The sequence below is a fragment of the Vulpes lagopus genome, chromosome 24 (genome assembly GCF_018345385.1).
Source record: "Vulpes lagopus strain Blue_001 chromosome 24, ASM1834538v1, whole genome shotgun sequence".
NCBI classification, from domain to species: domain Eukaryota; kingdom Metazoa; phylum Chordata; class Mammalia; order Carnivora; family Canidae; genus Vulpes; species Vulpes lagopus.
In genome coordinates this window covers 15,694,698-15,714,397 of record NC_054847.1, presented here as the reverse complement: position 1 = coordinate 15,714,397, position 19,700 = coordinate 15,694,698, and the positions used below count along the sequence as shown (strand labels likewise).

The 19,700-nt window shown below is 37.6% G+C and overlaps 1 protein-coding gene across 9 annotated transcripts in view; it reads left to right on the top strand.

The window, feature by feature from the left end:
• Positions 1-19,700, top strand: part of NCKAP5 (NCK associated protein 5) — a 947,236-nt gene that overhangs the window by 623,299 nt on the left and 304,237 nt on the right. For all 9 annotated transcript variants that reach the window (XM_041739534.1, XM_041739539.1, XM_041739533.1 and 6 more), the window contains one exon: positions 16,896-16,983. In XM_041739534.1, coding sequence (XP_041595468.1) covers positions 16,896-16,983 — 88 coding nt within the window. The remainder of the gene's footprint in view (positions 1-16,895; positions 16,984-19,700) is intronic.

Here is a 19,700-nt window from a genome sequence, read left to right as displayed (position 1 = left end):
ACTTGGAAAACCTCCTCTTGTTTTATTATGATTCATTTTGGATAGCAGTCATACCACATTTTGTTCTATAGCATTGAGACTATTTAATTAAGAATTCCAAAAGACCACTTTTCTTTGCATTATATTTTATTTAGACAAAGAACATGCCAAACCTCTGGGGAAGCCTGCTAAATTATTTCTTAATACAGAAGGCCTGTGAAGATTTGTTTCCATCAGATTTCGGTGAAATGTACCATCTGTTCAGCTAAAGAGCTTCTATTACCAAAGCAGGTAGAAATAGGACCATCTTTGTTTTCATCAGCTTTTTGTATCCGTGTGACTATATTTCCAACTTTCCCAAATCCATTCTAAATCATCAGAGTTCATATCATAGTGACTCTTTAATCTCCTACATACCAGGATCTCTTGTGTATAGGCCAGGCCTTGAGGTAATTGACATCAGTCTGGCCCCTAGACAGTTGCTCTGAATTTATCTGGTTTTATTGGTTGGTATGGGACCACTGCTTTTCCTTCCTTCCTTCCTTCCTTCCTTCCTTTCTTTCTTTCTTTCTTTCTTTCTTTCTTCTTTCTTTCTTTCTTTCTTTCTTTCTTTCTTTCTTTCTTCTGCTTTCACTTTCATGTGCATTTTTGTAAATACAAGAGCAAATTTTATTCTCTTCCTTTTTCCTTTCTTTCTCTCAACTTTCTTCCCTATTTCATTTGTTTGTTCCTCTCTCTAAACCAAACCAAACACATACAGGGACACAAATATGCAAGCTCTTTTGTGCCTTTTACACACTGTTCCCTCTTTCTAGGCATGCCTTGCTTAAGTTTTTCCATTGACTAATCCTCCTTTACCTCCATAGGCTTACCCCAAACAGTATCAGTTCCTTAAAATTTCTCTCTGTAAAGTGCCTTCCTTACCCACTGCTGGGTGGCTCACCAATCTGCATTCTGTGCCCTCTCTCTCTCTCTTTCTCTCTCTCTCTATGCCATTGATTGTGTTGACACCCTTGTTCATGTCCCCATGAAATAGTTCTAACTTCCTTTTGAGTAGAGACTGGTCTTTTATCTTAGTGTCCTTTGCACTCAGTAGTGTTAACACCTGATAATTGATGGATGGATGGATGGATGGATGGATGGATGGATGGATGGATTGTGTTTGGATAGAAATAAAAGTGACTCTCCCTTGCTCTGGGAAATGAAGTATATCAGATATGCTCATTCTCCTATTGGAGCCTTACAATTTAATTGGGAAATTTAAATAAGTATACAGATGTATGAGAGGAAGCAATATATGCTAAGCCCAACATAAAGGGAAAAACAGGTAGAAGAGTATAGAGAAATATGATAAACAGTTCAAAGCTCCAGTGGACAACGAATTGTTTGAGAAGGAGGTGACATTTGAGTTGTTCCTTGAGTTTTATTTCTCTTCACTCTTCTTCTACTATTATGAGAAGGGGCCAAGGACACAAACAAACAAACAAACAAACAAAAAAAAAACCCAGGAGAAAAAAAATAGTTTCTTTTTTCTTTTTTTTAGATATGGTCAAAAGTAGCTACTCTAAAATAGGTCTTCCTTATTTCATGTTCTTTCACTGCTTAGTAACTATGTGACCTTGACCAAGTTACTCAGGCACTTCAAGCAACAGGTTTTTTTTTTTTCATCAAATGGTGATTAAGGCTGAGTTATTATAAGAAAACAAAGGTAGAGAGAAAGAGATAATTTATGTAACACTCTTACCATGATGGATGGCATACAGTAAGTGCATAATAAGTATTTGCTGCTATTGTTGCTATTATTAAAACCCATTCCAATGTGATGTATCTGTTTCTAAGAGCATTCATTTATTATGCCTTATTACATAAAACAATGTTGTGAAAAGTAACTATGCGACAAAACCCTTTTAAAGTATTTATTAGATTGAACCATATAAAACTCATTTTATAGCTCAAAAATGGTTAAGTTTCAGCAGTTTCATACTGTTCAACTTAATACATATGCTTTAACACATTTAGAATCTGGCCTATAAATCAGAAAGTCTTGAAATGGAAAAATTCTACATGAGAAAAGTTTGTGATCTCACGATCCACTAATTTTAAGCAATAGTCACGATTAAACTATAGTTTGGCAAAGAGATTTGGGACATTCACTGGACTATAGCATTAAATATTGAATAGGTAACACTTCAATTGCAGTAAGACCTTCACACCCAGATCTTAATTTCTAGCCTAGATCGCAAACATGGTCAATAACTCAGTCCCTTGTTTTCTTGGTTTTCACAATTTGCCAAACCAGAGATTTAAGTCTATTCTGGAGAATATAGTTCAGATAAAAGTTATGTCGTACCTCTAATGTGCCACAGAGACAGCATACCTGTTGAGATGTAAAAATTGGAAGAGTCTGATAAGCTGTATAGGTTAGGTTCAGAGTATTTCAGGAATCCATTTTTTAAAGATTTTATTTATGTATTTATTCATGAGAGACACAGAGAGAGAGAGACACAGGCAGAGGAAGAAGCAGGCTCCCTATAGGGAGCCTGATATGGGACTCAGTCCCTGGACCTGGGATCATGACCCGAGCCAAAGGCAGATGCTCAATGATTGAGCCACCCAGGTGCCCTGGGAATCCAGTTGGATATGTAGATTTTAGTGATGTTTGGGCTGATTCTTAAAATATTTGAAAAACTCTACTGGTGGGTATATGGGAGTCACATTGTGGAAGGGAATATAATAAGAAGTAGGTCTGGAGGCTAGAAAGCAAGGGGTATATTGCAAGAATCAGTTCCATATAGCCATGAAAGGCTGCACCTTTAATCTAACATTATGGTATATGAAGAGGAAAAGTGGGAAATAAGGCCATAGGAAGAAGGAGGTACTTCAAATGCCTCACTGCATGGTTCACTCATTGTCCTGTAAGCAGCAAGGGTGAGTCCATGCAAGGTTTTTAACTAAATTATTGAAATAGTATGAATGATTCTTAAAAGAAGATTCACTAGGTGAACTACATAGATAGGAGAACTAGTTAGAAGATTTTCAGAGAAATTTAAGAACAGGAAATGAAGCTTGTTCTACACAGGGACATTGATCAAGGAAAGAGAAGGGCATTGAAAAGAAGGAATTGGCAGTACTTGAGAAATAGTAGGAAGGAGGGGGCAGTTGAAAAGAGGCTGCAGACCTTTCGTCCCAAGTGACTGGGGATGATGATATGAGTATCAATCAGAAAATAAATCTGTCAGTCTACTTGCAGTGCAGAGGGATTTAATCCACAGAAGCACATGCCTGCAAAACAGAAGCTTCAAGGAACAAAAGTCAGGGTGTCTCTACTAGCTGTCAAGGTCAAGCTACGCTTGTGGGTCAGACTTAGGAGGTTGCTGATGCTGCCAAAGGTGGAGAAACCATGCGAACTGATGCGGGTGGTGAAGCAGCTGTGTAGCTCTGAGACAGGTGACGGACAGGGAGTGCAGAGTCTAGCCAACTCTGGCAAGCCCACATGATCTGTGCCACTGTTGGCAGGGGAGGAAAAACAGATGCTTCCTTTCAGCTTCCAAAATATTTTGAGTGCACCTCATTCACAAAACCTGAAAGCTGGCAACACACTGTGGGAAGATACAGTTCCCAGGCTTCCTGCTGGTGAACCAACAGGGAAGACATGAGAAAGGCTGGCAAGGTTGCCCAGGGTCCAGAATAGAAGGCAGGACAGGGCAGAGAGTCTATAGAAGATGTGGTGACTGGCAAATATGCATTAGTATCTGGTGGGGCATTGGGTTGTGCAAGTCTGGTAGGCTATAGAAAAGCCACATGTAGGCTTGGAGATTTAGATTTGGAAAAGGTAGAGATGAGATTAGAGAGAAAGATGGAACACAGAGAGAGACAGGCAAGAGAGGGAGAACAAAGACTGAGATCCTAGCCATGAGGAGTGTCCATCCTTGGTGATGGAAGAGGGAGATGTCAGTAGGAAGCAGAGAAGTGTTCAGATAGGAAGGAAGGGCACCTAAACAACATAATCAGGATGGTAACAGAGAACGAAGTTTTGAGAAGGAAGAGATAAGCAGGCAAATTGCTTAGCCCAAAAGAATCTGAAAAGAGTATTAAATGTGATGATTTCAGGTCTACTGATGATAAAAAACCTCCCTGAGCATAGTGATCAGGACAAAAGTCAGATAAAAGACCATTGTTGAAATGGATTAGGTGGGGGGGAAATGTGAAAACAGAATAGATAAACTACAAGTGGCAAAGGGTAAAGAGAAAAAATGATGGATAAATTGCAAAAGGAGAGTGGGGACAAAAGAAGTTTCCATTTGGATAAAGTTTATGTTAATTTGTTTGATGTTTGATGAAAATAGGAACTCTTGGGAAAGAAACACATAATACCTACTAAAAGGGCAAATTGGAAGCAAAGGTCCAGGATACGTGAGGGAGAATGGAATCCAAAGTTCCAGTAGTAGCCATGGCAGACGGGACTCAGAGTCCTCTACATCTGTAAATTTTCTTTTTTTTTTTTTTTCTCTGTAAATTTTCTAATTGGCATTGCCTCTCAGATGATCATGAACATACTGAATTCCCCCAGAGAGTATGGTATTTCAAAGCAAGGACGACAACAATGTTTTTCATAGAATGGTAATCATCCAATCTATCTGTGTAGAAAATCTGGAAATAAAGCACCACCAAAGACACTACCAGTCAGTGTGGATGCAAATTTCCTCATATGTAAGGTGCTTCCTGCCTCAAAGAGCTACACTTATTAACTGTTGCATGATAATGATACCTTTCTGTTGCAGACTGTGGTTGTGGGCCACACTCATACATAAAAAGAAGATTGACATTTGATTTACACAGCTTTACTAATCAATTTCTTGGCTGTAGAAAAACTGCGATATCATTTTAGAGCCCCTATTATAGCCTAACAAGAGAGAGATAATTAAGTCCTAGGGGACCCACATTCTAGCCAGGTATTGCAGAAAGGGCCCTTTCTCTCTCCTCCCCAATCCGGGAGAAGACTCTGCATTTCACAATTAAGTGTGCTCCTCTTCTTTGTCTGGGGGAGGCAAGGATGATTGGAAGAAAGTTGAATGTGCTGCTCATTACTTGGTTTTTGACATTTGTTTAGTGTGGGTTTATAGTCTTTCCCAATATGACAATAAAACCACATGGATGGATGGGAAGCTGAGGTCTGCACAGTTTCTTGTGTTTGTATGGAGGGAAAAGGACTTTGACCATAGATTTGAACATCTTAAGGTAGCACAACTTTAAGATAAAAAACAGTTAGTGTATATTTCTATGCGTTGTATGATGGTATTTTCTAGTAGTAAATCAGCATAGTGCACAGAGGACCCTTGAACAACAGGGGTTTGAACTGCATGGGTCTGCTTGCACATGGATTTTTTTTTTTGATACAGTAGAGTACTATAAAAGTATTTTCTCTTCCTTGTGATTTTCTTAATAACATTATTATTCTAGCGTACTTTATTGTAAGAATACAGTATATGATACTATACAAAATATGTGTTAATTGGCTGGTTTGTTATTTGTAAGACTTTCAGTCAAAGGTCAGCTATTAGTACTTAAGTTATGTACAATCAAAAGTTGTATGTGGATTTTCATCTCTGCTTGGGGGGGTTCAGTGCCCCTAGACCCTGTGTTGTTCAAGGGTGAACAGTATTGTTGCTCATCAGCTACATTTCAAAACTCATATCACTTCGCAGATTTTGAGTGTTTATCTTTGCTTAGTTTCTGTTTATAGTTTGCTTAGTTTCTATAGTTTGCTTAGTTTCTTTTTTTATACCAAATCTGAAATATGTTCTTTCTTTGATGCTTTTACTTATCAAAGAAAATTTATTTTTTGAACTTAGTTTCAATATATGGGTTCTCTGCCCTTTCGCCCCCAAGTAACCTTGCTTTCATTTTGTAACATTGACAGTTCAAGGATAAATGGACACTATTTTGGCCTAAAGTCACTGTATTTTTCAACATCTATTTCATTGGGCAGAAATGTGCAATAAAAGTGCTGTATAAAACTTGTAATCTATGATAAGAAATACTTGAAGACAATCGGCTTTTATTTAATATTAACGTCGTGGCTAGGGGATTTTGCAGTTATTGGTATTAGTTTTATCAGAGCAGTTTTTTTCCCTTAGCAACAGATATTCTGATATGGCTATTCTTTATCTTCTCATAGACTCCCCAGGCCAAGAAGGACACACTGTGAATACTGGAGGAAACCTAAATATTCCAAATTGTTGGGAGAAAATACATATGTATAGAGAATACAATGAGACAAGTGCTCAAAATATGAATAGGTACCCACTGAGGAAGGATTACCTGGAGGTCTTGGTTGACATTGTTTGAAATGTAGCTAATAAACTTCTATGAATCAATGAAAGTAACTTTAAATGTATGTAATTCAGTTGGAAGAGCCTTAACTGATTTGGCTAACAATGATTTAAAATGATTTGCATTTGATTAAAATGCCAACATATATATAAAACTAAATGAAGCACTTTTACTTTCAGTAGATATATAGACTAGTATGCACACACACTTTAAAAAATATTTTATTTATTTGTTTGATAGAGGGAGCAAGCATAGGCAGGCAGAGCAGCAGGCAGAGGGGGAGGGAGAAGCAAACTCCCTGCTGAGCAGGGAGCCCAATGCAGGGCTTGATCCCAGGACCTCAGGATCATGGGATCATGACCTGAACCTAAGGCAGATGCTTAACTGACTCAGCCACCTAGCTGCCCCTAGTATACAAACTAAAATGTATACTTCTTATTAAGAAAACTCACTATAAACTATGTAAAAATTACAAACAAAATCAGTAGTTGTGTTTGAAAGTCCCTTCTCCATCAAGCCAAATTCTACTCATTTCTCAAAGTTTAGCCTGCATCAGCACCTCCAGAGAGTATTTCTTAGCCTCTTATATCTCTTTACATTCAAGACATTTTCTTCTGGCACTGATTACATTGTAGAGTAATTGGTGGTCTGCTTGTATCCCACACTTGGCAGCTTTTCTTTACTCGAATTGCTAGTTAGCGCACAAAGCACATCGTAAGCATGATTATCAAATAAGGGAATAGATAAATGAATGAGGCGATAAATGAGTGAATGAATAAATGAGTGAATAATTATTCATGTCACAGAAGGTATTATTTTTAAGTTTTCTGCCATTGGAATTAAAATGAGTTTCATCTAAATATGCTTTTCCCTCTATTTTTCAACATTGTATATACCCCAAATGAAGTAATCCCACAACTTAGGAAAGTTCCACTCACCAAGGATAAATCGATACTCCACTGCATCATTTGGCTAATAGAAAAAAGATGAGGGTGCCTGGGTGGCTCAGTCAGTTAAGTGTCTGACTCTTGTTTTTGGTTCAGGTCATGATCTCAGGGTCCTGAGATTGAGCCATGTGTTGAGCTCCAAACTCAGTGATGATTCTGCTTGAGATTCTCTCCCTCCCCCATTATCTCTTCCCCCTACTTGCATATACACTCAAGCATGCCCTCTCTCTAAAATCAATCAATCAATCAATCAATCTTTAAAAAAGAAAAAAAATAAAAAGAAAAAAGAAAAAGACATGCAATACACACTGGAGCCCCTAACAAGCTAACAAAGTCATTGTAAAACTATGAAACCTGGGCATGAAATTGTTTTTATGATGTTTAATAGTGCCAGATAATATAGGGTAAGTGTTTTGGGAGGACACGAGGGTAAGACATAGATTCACGTATGTTAATAGGCTAGAATATGCTTGTAAAAGATACAGATTCCTGGCCTTCAGTCCCAGAGATTCTGATTTATAGGGTCTCAGGTGGACCTGGGAATCTGAACTTTTAATGAGAACACTTGGTGATTTTTGCAGAATATCCCAGGGAAAATACTTTTCAGTGGAATAAGGAAGTCATCAGGAAAGCAGGAGGTGAGACTTAGGCTGGAGCCTGAAGGATGTTTGGATAGTGATGGAAGAGAATGAGCAAATCTCCTTGTTCTTACAGTAATTGGCAGAAATATCTCTATCCAAATTCCAGATTATTATGATGATTGACAGATGCATTTTTGTGACATCCCAGTGTCATGTTACTCTGGGAAGTAATATGGAAGTCATATTACTCTGATGCTTCCTTTTTTTTTTTGTTTGTTTGTTTTTAATCTAACATAGAAGCAGATTTTAAATTGACTTCTTTTACCCAGTTTTCACTTTTTACCTACTAAATCTTGACAAGTCTCTACAGCTTAGAGTTTCTAAGAATCAAACATGCCTGTTATTGCCATACTTTGAGTTGTGATGATATTTTAACCAAGGACTATTGGGTGAAGAGTAGTGAAACATTAGATGTCTGCCTCTGCTAACACCACTAAGAAACCATTTCTTCCATTTTCTTGCCAATAAAAGTTGGAAGGTTATAAACATTTTGTAGACATGCAGACTGTTTTTCCTGGTTGGTAGAGATTTACTATAAAATAAGCTGCATCAAAAACATGACTGTGTACTGTCATGCTGAAGCTTGATAGTATGTTCTTCAAAGCAAAGCAGACTTTGAAGGTGTTTGTTTGAAGATTCCTTCATCAGAAGGAACACATTTGTGGATAATTCAGAATGCTCAGAAAGACTAATTAATTGCATAGGCTGACAATCAATTTGGCATGAATGAAAGAAAGATGACAATCAATATCGAGCTGAGAAGTGAGAAGAGTTTCTGCAGTGACAGCTCAGTTGCCCAGCAGAGAGAGAAGTGGTACCCAACAAGAAAAGACCAACAAAATGCTTCTTGTCTTTCTTGAGTGTGGGCACTAAGTCATCTAGAGACAGTTTTGTATAATCACACAGGCAAGGTGGGCAGTCTTTGAGAGGTGGTTCCATATATGTCTTCAATTCTGACAATCCAAGTGTGGAAGTCATTATATTAGCGCCAGTAACTGGTTCTCTTCTCATTGCTGGGTTCTCAGAAAACTAAATTTACCATCAACCCTAGCAGTTAGTTGGTCCATGTAACTAGTTCTGCCCAATAGCCTTCACACTGAAGTGAAGTTCACATTGAAGTGACAGTCCTGGAATGAGGCAGTAAAAATCCCTACAGCATTCTTTAGTTTCTCTTTCCCCAGCTCTGATGAAGGCTTCATGATGAAAAGGTAGGGAAGCCTGAATACTTGAGTTATTCCACTGACAGAGAGATTACAATATTTAATATCTAACTAGGATACTTTTGGAGTAAAAAAGATGCTATTAATAATTATTCCATCACACTAGGTATAAACTGGACTGCCTGGGAAACAGGACATAGAACCACTCTACGCATGGAGGATAGTTAACTGCTAAGGTATTCAGACCTTGTGTCAATAAGAAATTTAGTTATTTTTTTTTTAAGTCAGCAAGCTGTTGGGGTTAGTACTTGAGCATAACCTACTGTATAATGACAAACACAGTAGGTAATGCTCCTAACAAGCTGTTGTCTGAAACACTGGGCAGAGGTGCTTTATCTCTGTACACTTTTTGAAAATAGATGAAGAGAGTGGGTACCTCTGTAAAGTCTTAACTTGTTTAGCTGATACTCCCAAGGAAGCTGTTCCATTACACTTCTCATATCACTTCCTAAAGATCTCTAATTCAAACAGTCTTGATTTCTAAAAGAACTATCTTTAAAACCACAATTTTGAAAAGTGACAATGTATATAACATTTAACATTTTGTCTTATTGAATCTTCATAACACCTCTCTAAGGTAAAGAGAGCTGGTATGCAATACCCATTTTTGCAGACAAGGGAGCTAAGGATCAGAAAATTTGACTTTTTCCTAAGCTATGGGCTGGTAAGAATATCTCCCCCCAGACCTACCTATGCTATTTTAGACAGTACCTGGGACTGAGATATACTTACTGTGTTGTGCCAGAGGAGTTGAGGTGGGGAGAGGATTTGATAATACCACTTTTCTGGCTGTGCTGTGGTTTTGTGATGTCTGCTTATTTAAGAGAAGCCACTCTGAAATATTGTGGATCAAACATCACAAGACGTATGCAATTTAAAGAGCAGGCCCAGTGAAGAATGGCCTATTAGCAATCATAAGGCTACAAGAAGCCAGTTTTGTGGATTCATGATGCACTTCTTTACCATAATTGTACCTTTTTTGTCCAGAAAATGTAACACTATAGTTTGACCCCAAATATGGCCAATTGGATTTTCCTGCCTTTGCCCTACACACACACACACACACACACACACACAAACACAGATTACCACCAGTTACTTACCATTCTGCCTTCTACATTATTCAGATCTAGTGTGATTATTGGCTCGACCTCTCTAAGCTTTAATGACTTTACACTTGTCAAGATCCAAAAAAAGAAAACTCACTAAGGTGTGAAAAATGAGAATCAAATTCAAGATGAGTTTTCCAATGAGAATCAAGTCTAATCATTTCATTCAATTAGTAATTTTCTCCTAGTCAAATCCTAAACATGTTCAGAAGTATGAGAGAATAGAGTATCATCTGTTTGATGTATTCTTTGGGATTATAACTATCTGATGAGGAGACAGTTACAACTGTGGAGAAATGTTATTTGTTGTCTGAAACCTAGCAAACCTCATTTTGAGTATGTAACATCACTATATTGCTGTATTTAAACTTTCAAGAGCCCAGTGAATTTGAAGAAAGAAATCTTGGTTGTCTGGTCCACATTTTATTATTGTTTGACTAAGGTAAAATTGTAAAATTCTTATTTTAAGAAATTGGAAAAGGATGCTCCAAGTTGTTACATTAGTTTTCTAGAACAGAAGAGCCTCTGATTAAAATTATTCAGTGACTATTCTCATATTATATTAAAATATTTTTTGTTATTCCTACCAACAGTGGCCTAAAGGAATAAACATTGAGGGCCAATAATAAATTGAACTGTCTGCTATCTTCAGAGTTCCCCTAATATTTGAATACTGAGCTATAAAGGTCTATCCCCCAAATACTACATTTATATTAAAAGTACTTATCTTGGCAATTCAAAGTCTTTTCTGAGCTGTTTCAGACTCAAAGAACATTCATGCTTTGGGCTGCTCAAGAAAATTTTTAAAAGAACTAAATCTGGGTTTATTTGTGAAAATTCATTATTCTGAAGAATTCTATTAGGACACATTACAGAGATAGATTTAGAAGTTAAGTAGAGGAGCTTATAAGACTGGACATGAGTGGTTATATGAACTGCTAACTATTTTGTAATAATAAAACATGATTATTGTAATAATTAATAATTATTGCATTAATTAAAACCTCTATTCCTCTAAGAGAATTAACCCATTTTATAGACTTCTTAGGGATTCTTAGGAGCTAGTGCAAACTCTGCCTTCGAAGGGTTAACCAGAACAGTGGAAGCTGTTGAAATACATTTTTTCTTGGTACTCACACATATAGGACTCTCCTTCTTTCTTTTTCTTTCTTGATGAGTGTGAACTCTGTAATAGTCAAATGAATCCAAAAATGCAACTCCATGTTCAACCACTGTCGAGAAAAAAACACTTGGATTTGTTTGTTAACATTCAAGCAATTCCCTTCAACTCCACACAGAGAATGGGAATTTCCCTGCCTTCTCCACGTCTGCCTCTCCCCATTCAGCGAGCTCCCCATGAGGGATCAGCACCAGCCTGCCTATGAGAAAATTTATGGCGCTTTCTGCTCACATACACATGGCCCTGAAGTGAATATGATGTAGTAATTCAAATTGGACTAGCACCTTTCGATCTGTTTATGAATGGTGTTGCATCCCCATGAGTGAATTAGAGCACCTTGGTTTCTGGGCAACAGTATTATTCTTGCAAAATTTGTGCTGAATTAAAAATATATATCATCTAGGAAAGAAATAAGAGATTCCAACCCTCCGACATTTATCGAGAGTGAGTTTCAGTTTCAGGGCAGTTTTCAGTTATCTTTGCTGTAGATTTACTGTTCCTAACCATTGCAGCGGGGATGAGCAGAGATCAGGTTAAGAACATCAAAGTCACAGCCGACCTGGGGATTGTCCCTGCTTACATGCTTAGATGTGCTAGCTTCTAAGTGAGGAAACTCTCATTTTCTGAGGAAACGAGTTGGTTCAGCTGGGTGGAACTCTGTACTAAACCAGCAAAGTTTCCGCATGAACAGTTTCCTGTTAGATTTGAAAATTAGTAGGCTCTTCTCTCCACTCCTAAGCTTGAAGAAAGCTTTGCACTGCAATTAAAATGGGGAAGTAGGATGTGCCGTTGAGCAAAGCAGTGAGAGTAGAATGGGAGAAAGGAATTGAAAGCAAATGATATGGGAGGTCATGCAAAATATGTTGTTCATTAAGATAATTCTATCCTTTCTGCCCCAACACAAGAGCGGTAAGCTGCTCAGAGTTTAGTCAGCCAGAAGTTTGAAGGTGTTGAGGGTGTCCAGGCTAGACTGAATCTAGAACCTTGGCCTCATCAGGGTACTGTTTCAGCCCTCTAAGCTAATTAGCTACAAATGAAGCATATTGGCTGTGGACTGCATATTCAAGGTGACAAAAAGAGCAAGGAGTTATTTCTGGGAGATAGTTGGTTTGTTTTGCTAATAGCCAGAAACCCGGCATGTTAGCCCCACATGTCACAACTTAAGACTCACCCTCCAGTCTTGCTGGCATCTCTCATTTGTCACTGTTTTTCTCTGGCAACTTAGATTTACATATAGGTCTGTGAGGAAGTGAAAAGGAGTCAGGGATGGATGACTAAAGAAATTATTCGATTCATTCATTCACTCAGAATTTATGGACCACCCAGCCAATAGTAGTAGCTATGCTCAGGTGCTAGAGATAAACAGGGCAGAAGTCATTGACCTCAAGAAACTCAGAGGTCATTAATAAGGCAGAAATGAATGAGTGTTGGTCTTGCAACCTTTCACAGAAAAGACAATGAGGGAATATTGAGTAATTTTATTACTAATGTATTATGTGATTAATCAGCAAGAACCCATTAAAATATTTCTTGAAATGTGACTCAGTTCAGCTTTCAGTTGAAAGAGCCCCATCAATTATCAGTTTGAGTAGGGGAGAGTGGCTTCTTGTTTTGCATTTACTTTGTTCTATTTCTGTCAAAAATGAAGTTATGCTAAACTGAGTGTCTGGTCATAGGAGACACAAAAAGTCTAACGTTCTGATCAGTTTCTAGAGTGTCATAAGGCAAAAGCTCTTATATTTATACCTGTGCTATCTTAAATACACTGTTGACATATATGAATTTAATTTTTCTCTAACTTGTGTAGAGCTTAACTTTTTAAAAATAGCTCACTTAATATGCATATGAACTTATTACACCTCTCCAAGTATAATTTTGGCCTCTGTATTTTTAGTTGACAGACACTTGACCTGTATTTAGGGGAAGGAAGGACTTAGTCACAGGTCAGACAAACAAACAAACAAATAAGAAACAATGAATGAACTGGAAGACATTGATTAAGGGTGGTGTTAAACCCTTAAAAAATGAAAGACAGAAAACTAAAAGAAAAAGAAAAAAGAAAATCTCTGCCTAGAGCTAGCCTAGAAAAAGGAATCAGGAAATAAAAGGAATTATTTTTAGCCACATTTGGAAAACAAATTGTAAAACTGTTCTTTGTGAAGACTGGTAATGCAAACCTTCACACATTAGCTATCAAAATAATAAAATGAAGCAAAATGTCATTGGGCATCAAATGACAGTGGATAATGCTTCACAGTCTTTGATTTTCAAGATAATAAATGGAGATGTTTGCTAAATGAGAATTTTTTTAAAAAAGAAGATGTTATCAGGGAATAGATAATAGTATCTTCTCGTCAAGTTCAAAATATTTTCTCTGTGACCAGATTCATAAAGGTTATGGAAAAATGAGACAACTTAATTTTTCACCAAAGGTTGGGACGGGTCCTTGCAACTCTGTTCCAAGCTGCAGCTTAGAAATGTAATTGGTTTTAATTAATTATGAAGCAGTGCCAGAAAACATGTTCACAATATTACTGTGGGTCTTGGCTGCTTGAGAATCTAACAACTTCCTGCCCACCTCTTTTTTCTTTCTTTCTTTTTTTTTTATATATATAAAGCCAAGAAGAATGGGGGAAGGTGAGTAGATGTTTTTCTTTTTGATCTAGCAACTTATGCACAGAACTTTTAATTATACAGAAGAGATAATTCAGTAAGATGTGCACTGACAGAATTATATTTTAACTTATGAAAAAAAGACAAGATTTTATTTTAACTCAGCCTAACATTTGGGATACATTTAAGCCAAATGTTTATAAGCGAATGAAAAGTGTGTTAAAATAAGAAAGACCTGTAACTCCTGTGCTAAAATGGGAAGAGAGTTGATGAATATGTAGAAAACCAGAGGCCAATCTCTGATCTGTAATGCACAAACTGACTGATCTTGGGCAATTCATCACCATTATCGTTACTTTTTTGTTTATGGTAGATTCAAAAAACAGCATGGAAAAATCCACTACCGTTGAAGAGATTATCTTTGTTTTTTTCATATAGTGAAGACAAATATTAGAAATTGGCTCTGATCATTTAATATTTCAGAATCTGTGCCTTCTCCACATCTTTTTTTTAAAATATGAATTTAGTTTGTCTTTTCTACCAGACCTTAAGCTTTCCCCAGGTCAAATATGGTGTTTTGCCTTTTTGGGCTCAGCATCCCATAGATATTCACCAAGGTAACTCTTCTTTAGGAGTTTTGACTCTTCTTAATTAAAATAATTTCCTGGGGCACCTGGATGGTGCAGTCACTTAAATGTCTGATTCTTGGTTTTGGCTGGGGTCATGATCTCGGGGTCATTAGATTGAGCCCTACATTGGGCTCCACACTCAGTATAGAGTCTGCTTCAGATTTTTCTCCTTCTCCCTCTGTCTTTCCCACTTGTGCTCTCTCTCTCTCATTCTCTCTCTCTGTCTAATAAATAGATAAATCTTTTTAAAAATAATAAAATCATTTCCTGGATGTAAATAAGGCCTAGTGGGAAAAGACTGTTCTTTTACAGTCAGGAAAAATGGTTTAGTCCTAACCTACCCAACTAACCATGATCCTGTGAGTAAGCCTTTAGTATTTCTGTGACTCTGCTTTCTTAACTACCACATAGATGTAATGATCTTTTACAAGTACATTATAATGATTAATAGATGTAAGTTGTTTGATAACTTGAACGTTCTATTTAATTCTGTTGTTATCATTAATAACATAAGGCTTGTGAAAATACAGGAAACAGATTTTACTCTCCTGGCTGGATGTACAAAGAAGGTAGCTCACATAAATGTCACAACGCATTCTTTTAGCACTCATGATGGTGTTCCCTGTTTTCTGAAATCCTGAGCGAAGTCTTGGTGCCATCCCCCGTGAAGGCAGAGTTTCTCCAATTACAGTCCAGATGTGGACTGGCTCAAATCATCTGCAGTTTCCTTGCTCTGCTGCTAAATAGTTTTATGCCATATTAGAAGGGTTGGCATTTTGAACTATATTCCTTCAGTTACTGTAATGGTCTTACCACTTCATGGAATTCATTGGCCTCCCGGAGCCCTTAATTTGCTATGCCAGACCTCTTAGTCAAAGTAAGAAGCTATATCAGCCTGCTTTCCCTCAAGTCTTTTAAACTAGTAAAATACATGCTTCAGTATGGGACTAGAAGAAACAGCCAACTCAGGTTTTGGATGAAAGAACACTTACTGTGTTCAGGGCATCTAGTTCAGATGTCCTGCTCTAAGAGTGTGGTCCATGTATCCTCATGGATGGGCCCCAAGGACACGGTCATTCAAACACAGAATATATATGGGCAATGCCTGGAAGAGTAACTACTTAATACTTTTTAAAATGAATTAACAAGGGATTCATATAATGGCATCTACTGAGTACCCACTTCATCTATAATTGAGGGACACACATAAGAAATCTATGACAGGGTTCTATACAAAATATTGTAATTTACTTCAGAAGACTGTGTATGTGTGTGTATGTGTGTGTATCAACATTAAAGGGGAGATTTTTTAAGTGACAGAATGAATGATGTAAAGCATAAGGCTATAAAAATCAAAGAAATGGGGGGGCAATGAAGATGTCTCTTAGATACTGAAACTTGAAGTAGATTTTGAAAGATGGTTGCAAATGAGAAGATTACAAGGGTTCGACATTTCAAGAAGTAGTAATAACATGAGACAATGTCTGGAAATGGAAATGAGTGTGTTTGTTTTGGGGGGATGGGCATTGGAAGTAGGTATGTAAGACAAAATAGGATTATAATATACAATATACATTACAATATAACCCATAGAAATAATAATTAATGTTTACTAGCATTAATATGTAAAGATGTTTATTATTTGAAAGAGTAAAAATCTTGAAGTAATATAAGTTCCATTAGTAGAGAGATGATTAAATAATTTATGATGCATTCATGTCATGAAATACCAGGTAGTAGCTTAAAAGAATAAAGTAGATCTTTGTGTGCTGACATGGAAAGACCACCATGGAAAGACAACAGTGTGTTAGCAGCGAAAATGCATTCATGTAATATTTGTCAATTTTGAAAATTGATTTAAAAAAATCAAAGTGGTATTTCAGGAAGATTAATGTGGTGACATTGTGTCAAATTAAAAGGGAGTGATTGAAAGTGAAAAGGGATATTGGGAGATGTTTGTGTGAGTACAGATGCAAGAGGCCAAGGATAGGGACCTGAATGGTAAAGAGAAAGAGAGAAAACTCAGAGACATTCTGAAGAATTCTGAAGAATGATTTTAAAGGACTTTGTGATGGATTCCTAATGTAGGGGATGAAGGACAGAGAAGAGAAAATAAATTTTAGATTTCCAGGTATCAGCTTATAAAATACACTGAAGAAATATTTCTACTAACTAAAATAGACCCATGTTAATCGAACCTCCTTTAAAGAAATTCTTTATATATTTTGTCTGTTTGTTTCTCAGGATGGAAGAAACAGTACGAAATCTACTGCAGAGTCAAGGGCCTTCAGAGCAGAAAAAAGAAGAAACTGTAAATATAATGGTCTACCAGGTACGCCATGTTTCTTCCTCTTGGCTGGGCTCCAGTTGGCTTGTTTTTCTTGTATTTTTCTAGCTCTGTCTTCCCTAACCCAGAGATAAACAAACAAGTATGGTCCAGACCCTAGTACTAAGAGCCATACAGTCACCTCTGCTGAAGTAATCACATACATGTTTACTTATCTCCTTCATTTCTTGAACTCTGACTGTAAAAACATTGTATATTTGGTTGTAGGAAGGTAGAAAAAGTAAGTTTATAGTGAAACAGAAAGATGTATAAAAGTATCATAGTATTCTGTGGTCAGGGCGGTAAGAGAGTTATCTACAGCATTCTCTGGGAACACAGAGGGGAGGGACTCATCCTTTCTGAGGAGTGTCATACCTTATGACACTTGACATATTTTAAAGGGATGGCACTTGGAGGCCTGAGGGATAGGGAATAGGAGAGAGGACACTAAGGACATTGCAAGCAGAGACATGCCTAGATAAGATACAGTGATTGAATTTGTATGGCAGACTCATGGAGAATAAGAAGCTCAAGGTAAGTAAATAATGTTCTATTGAGAAAAAATCTCAATGGTGAGACTGAGGAGGGTATATGGAAGAGCTGGATGAGGTCATGCTTGCCTACTGTGCTCATGGAGTGACCTTGAACCTTGGGCCTTGTGGAGTCTAAAGAGGTCCAAAACCAGTGGTAAATGAAGTAACCAGTATTTGTCTTCTAATAGTCCTCATTCCATGGTTCTTTAAATCACCCAGGAAAAATAAATAAATCACCCAGGGTGGCAAGCAGGGCATCCAACCTGAGCATGACCCAAGTTGGCCACACAGACAAGCAGCCTCTGGCAGAATGGGGAAGGGAACTACAACAGAAGGAACACAGGCAGTCGACATAGATACAGTGAAGACTTTTACTGAAATAAAAGACTTCAAATCACAATACAGACCTGATATCCTTTGCACAACTTTGTATAAGAAAATTAGAAAGCTAAAGAAGACAAGGAAATGGGTACAAATTTGTGGTAATCCCTGAGGAGCCCTAGATTTTTGCTGGCTAAAAAGTAAGTGTCTGGGGAGGCAAGCATAGAAACCCTGCTGGTAAAGATCATGTCATATGATTTTCCCTGAATTTATGGATTCAGGGGCCTACAACCCAACTTGTCAAGAAGATTGAGAGGAATCTGGTAATAAAAGTCACACTGTTTTTTTTTTTTTTTTAAAGACGTATTTATTTATTTGAGAGAGTGAGAGAAAGAGAAAGAAAAGCGGCAGAGGGAGAGGGGCAGAGAGAATTTCAAGCAGACTCCATCATGATCCTGGAGCCCAATGTGGGGCTCAATCTCTTGACCCCCCCGTTGGACATGAGCTGAAACCAAGAGTCAAATACTTAACCAACTGAGCCACCCAGGTGTCCCCAAAGCCCCACTAAGTGGTTCTGCATGAAGTGGTTCTGTCCAGCCTAAAAAAGTCCTGTGAATCAAAAATTTAAGTCATCTGTTCCTCCTCATGGGTAACATCAAGCTTCAGTTATAACAATCTTTCATTATTGCTCTTATACTTTTCCTGAACTCCTCAGGATCATTCTATTTGATCTAGATTCTTTTTTTCTTTTGATTTCTCCTTTCTAATCTCTCCTCCACTTATTAATCAAGCCTGCGGTGTTGACCCTTACCATCAGATTTCATTTTGTGAAATCGGAAGCTACTTAGAAAAACAGATATAGTTTTAAAACACATTTTTAAAACTATTTCCTCCTATAACCCCTTCTATTGGATTTGAGAAATCAGCTCTCCTCTCTGGGGAGGAGACAGTTATTAACTTGAATTAATGCTACATAGAAGGGATTTTTCAGTCATTGCTCTAATTGGCCTATGGCTCATTGGCTGGAAAATGGGAGAGAGACTCGGGTTGTATGATCCATAAAATCACTTAGACATTCAACAGATGTTTATTGAGCTTCTAGTATATACCAGGCACAACCTTGTTCTCTGGGAGTTCAAGGAATGAGAATGAAGAGAAGAGAAAGATGAGTGTTGCTGGGTGGCATTGAGACTCAGGAAGGTCCCTGTCCTCTCACAAATCCTAGTCTAACTATGGTTGAAAGGAGCAAAAGGGAGTTCGCAAAATGCATGTGGTGATGCTGGTGGAGCACATAGTTAACACTTCCCTGAAGCCAGATTCTGTGTTTCAGGTAAGAACTGGGAATTTATTGCTTCATAATATAAGGTGTTATTAGCACACCTGACTCAGATTTTCCAACTGTGAGATTTCTCTAACAGGAGCCAGAGGCCCAGGGAAAGCTTAGGCCCATGGGAAAGCTAGAGTTTGTTTCATTTCCCAACACTTCCATCGTGGAAGTGTTTATTCTGAGGCTTTTATCACTGAGTTAATATAATAATAGCAGAGTAATAGCTTCCTGTGTTCCAAGCCCAAGCTAATTGCTTTGCATGCATTAAAGGCTGGTCATATTTTGTTCTAGGGGTGTGTTCCTGAAGACCTCTCATAATTTGTTATTTGTATTGTTTATAGCTGGCATAATTCACATGGATTCTCTCAAAGGACAGTGGGTGTTTCTGTTCAGCAGCTGAAGCAGACTCACCACACTCCATTCAGGGGTTCACAGTTTACCAGCTTTACCACTGTGCAATCCTTGACTTTTTTTTAATTTGAAGGATTTTCATGATTTCAAGGTCTGTGCATGAAATAACATTAGTAACATTTTTATGTGAC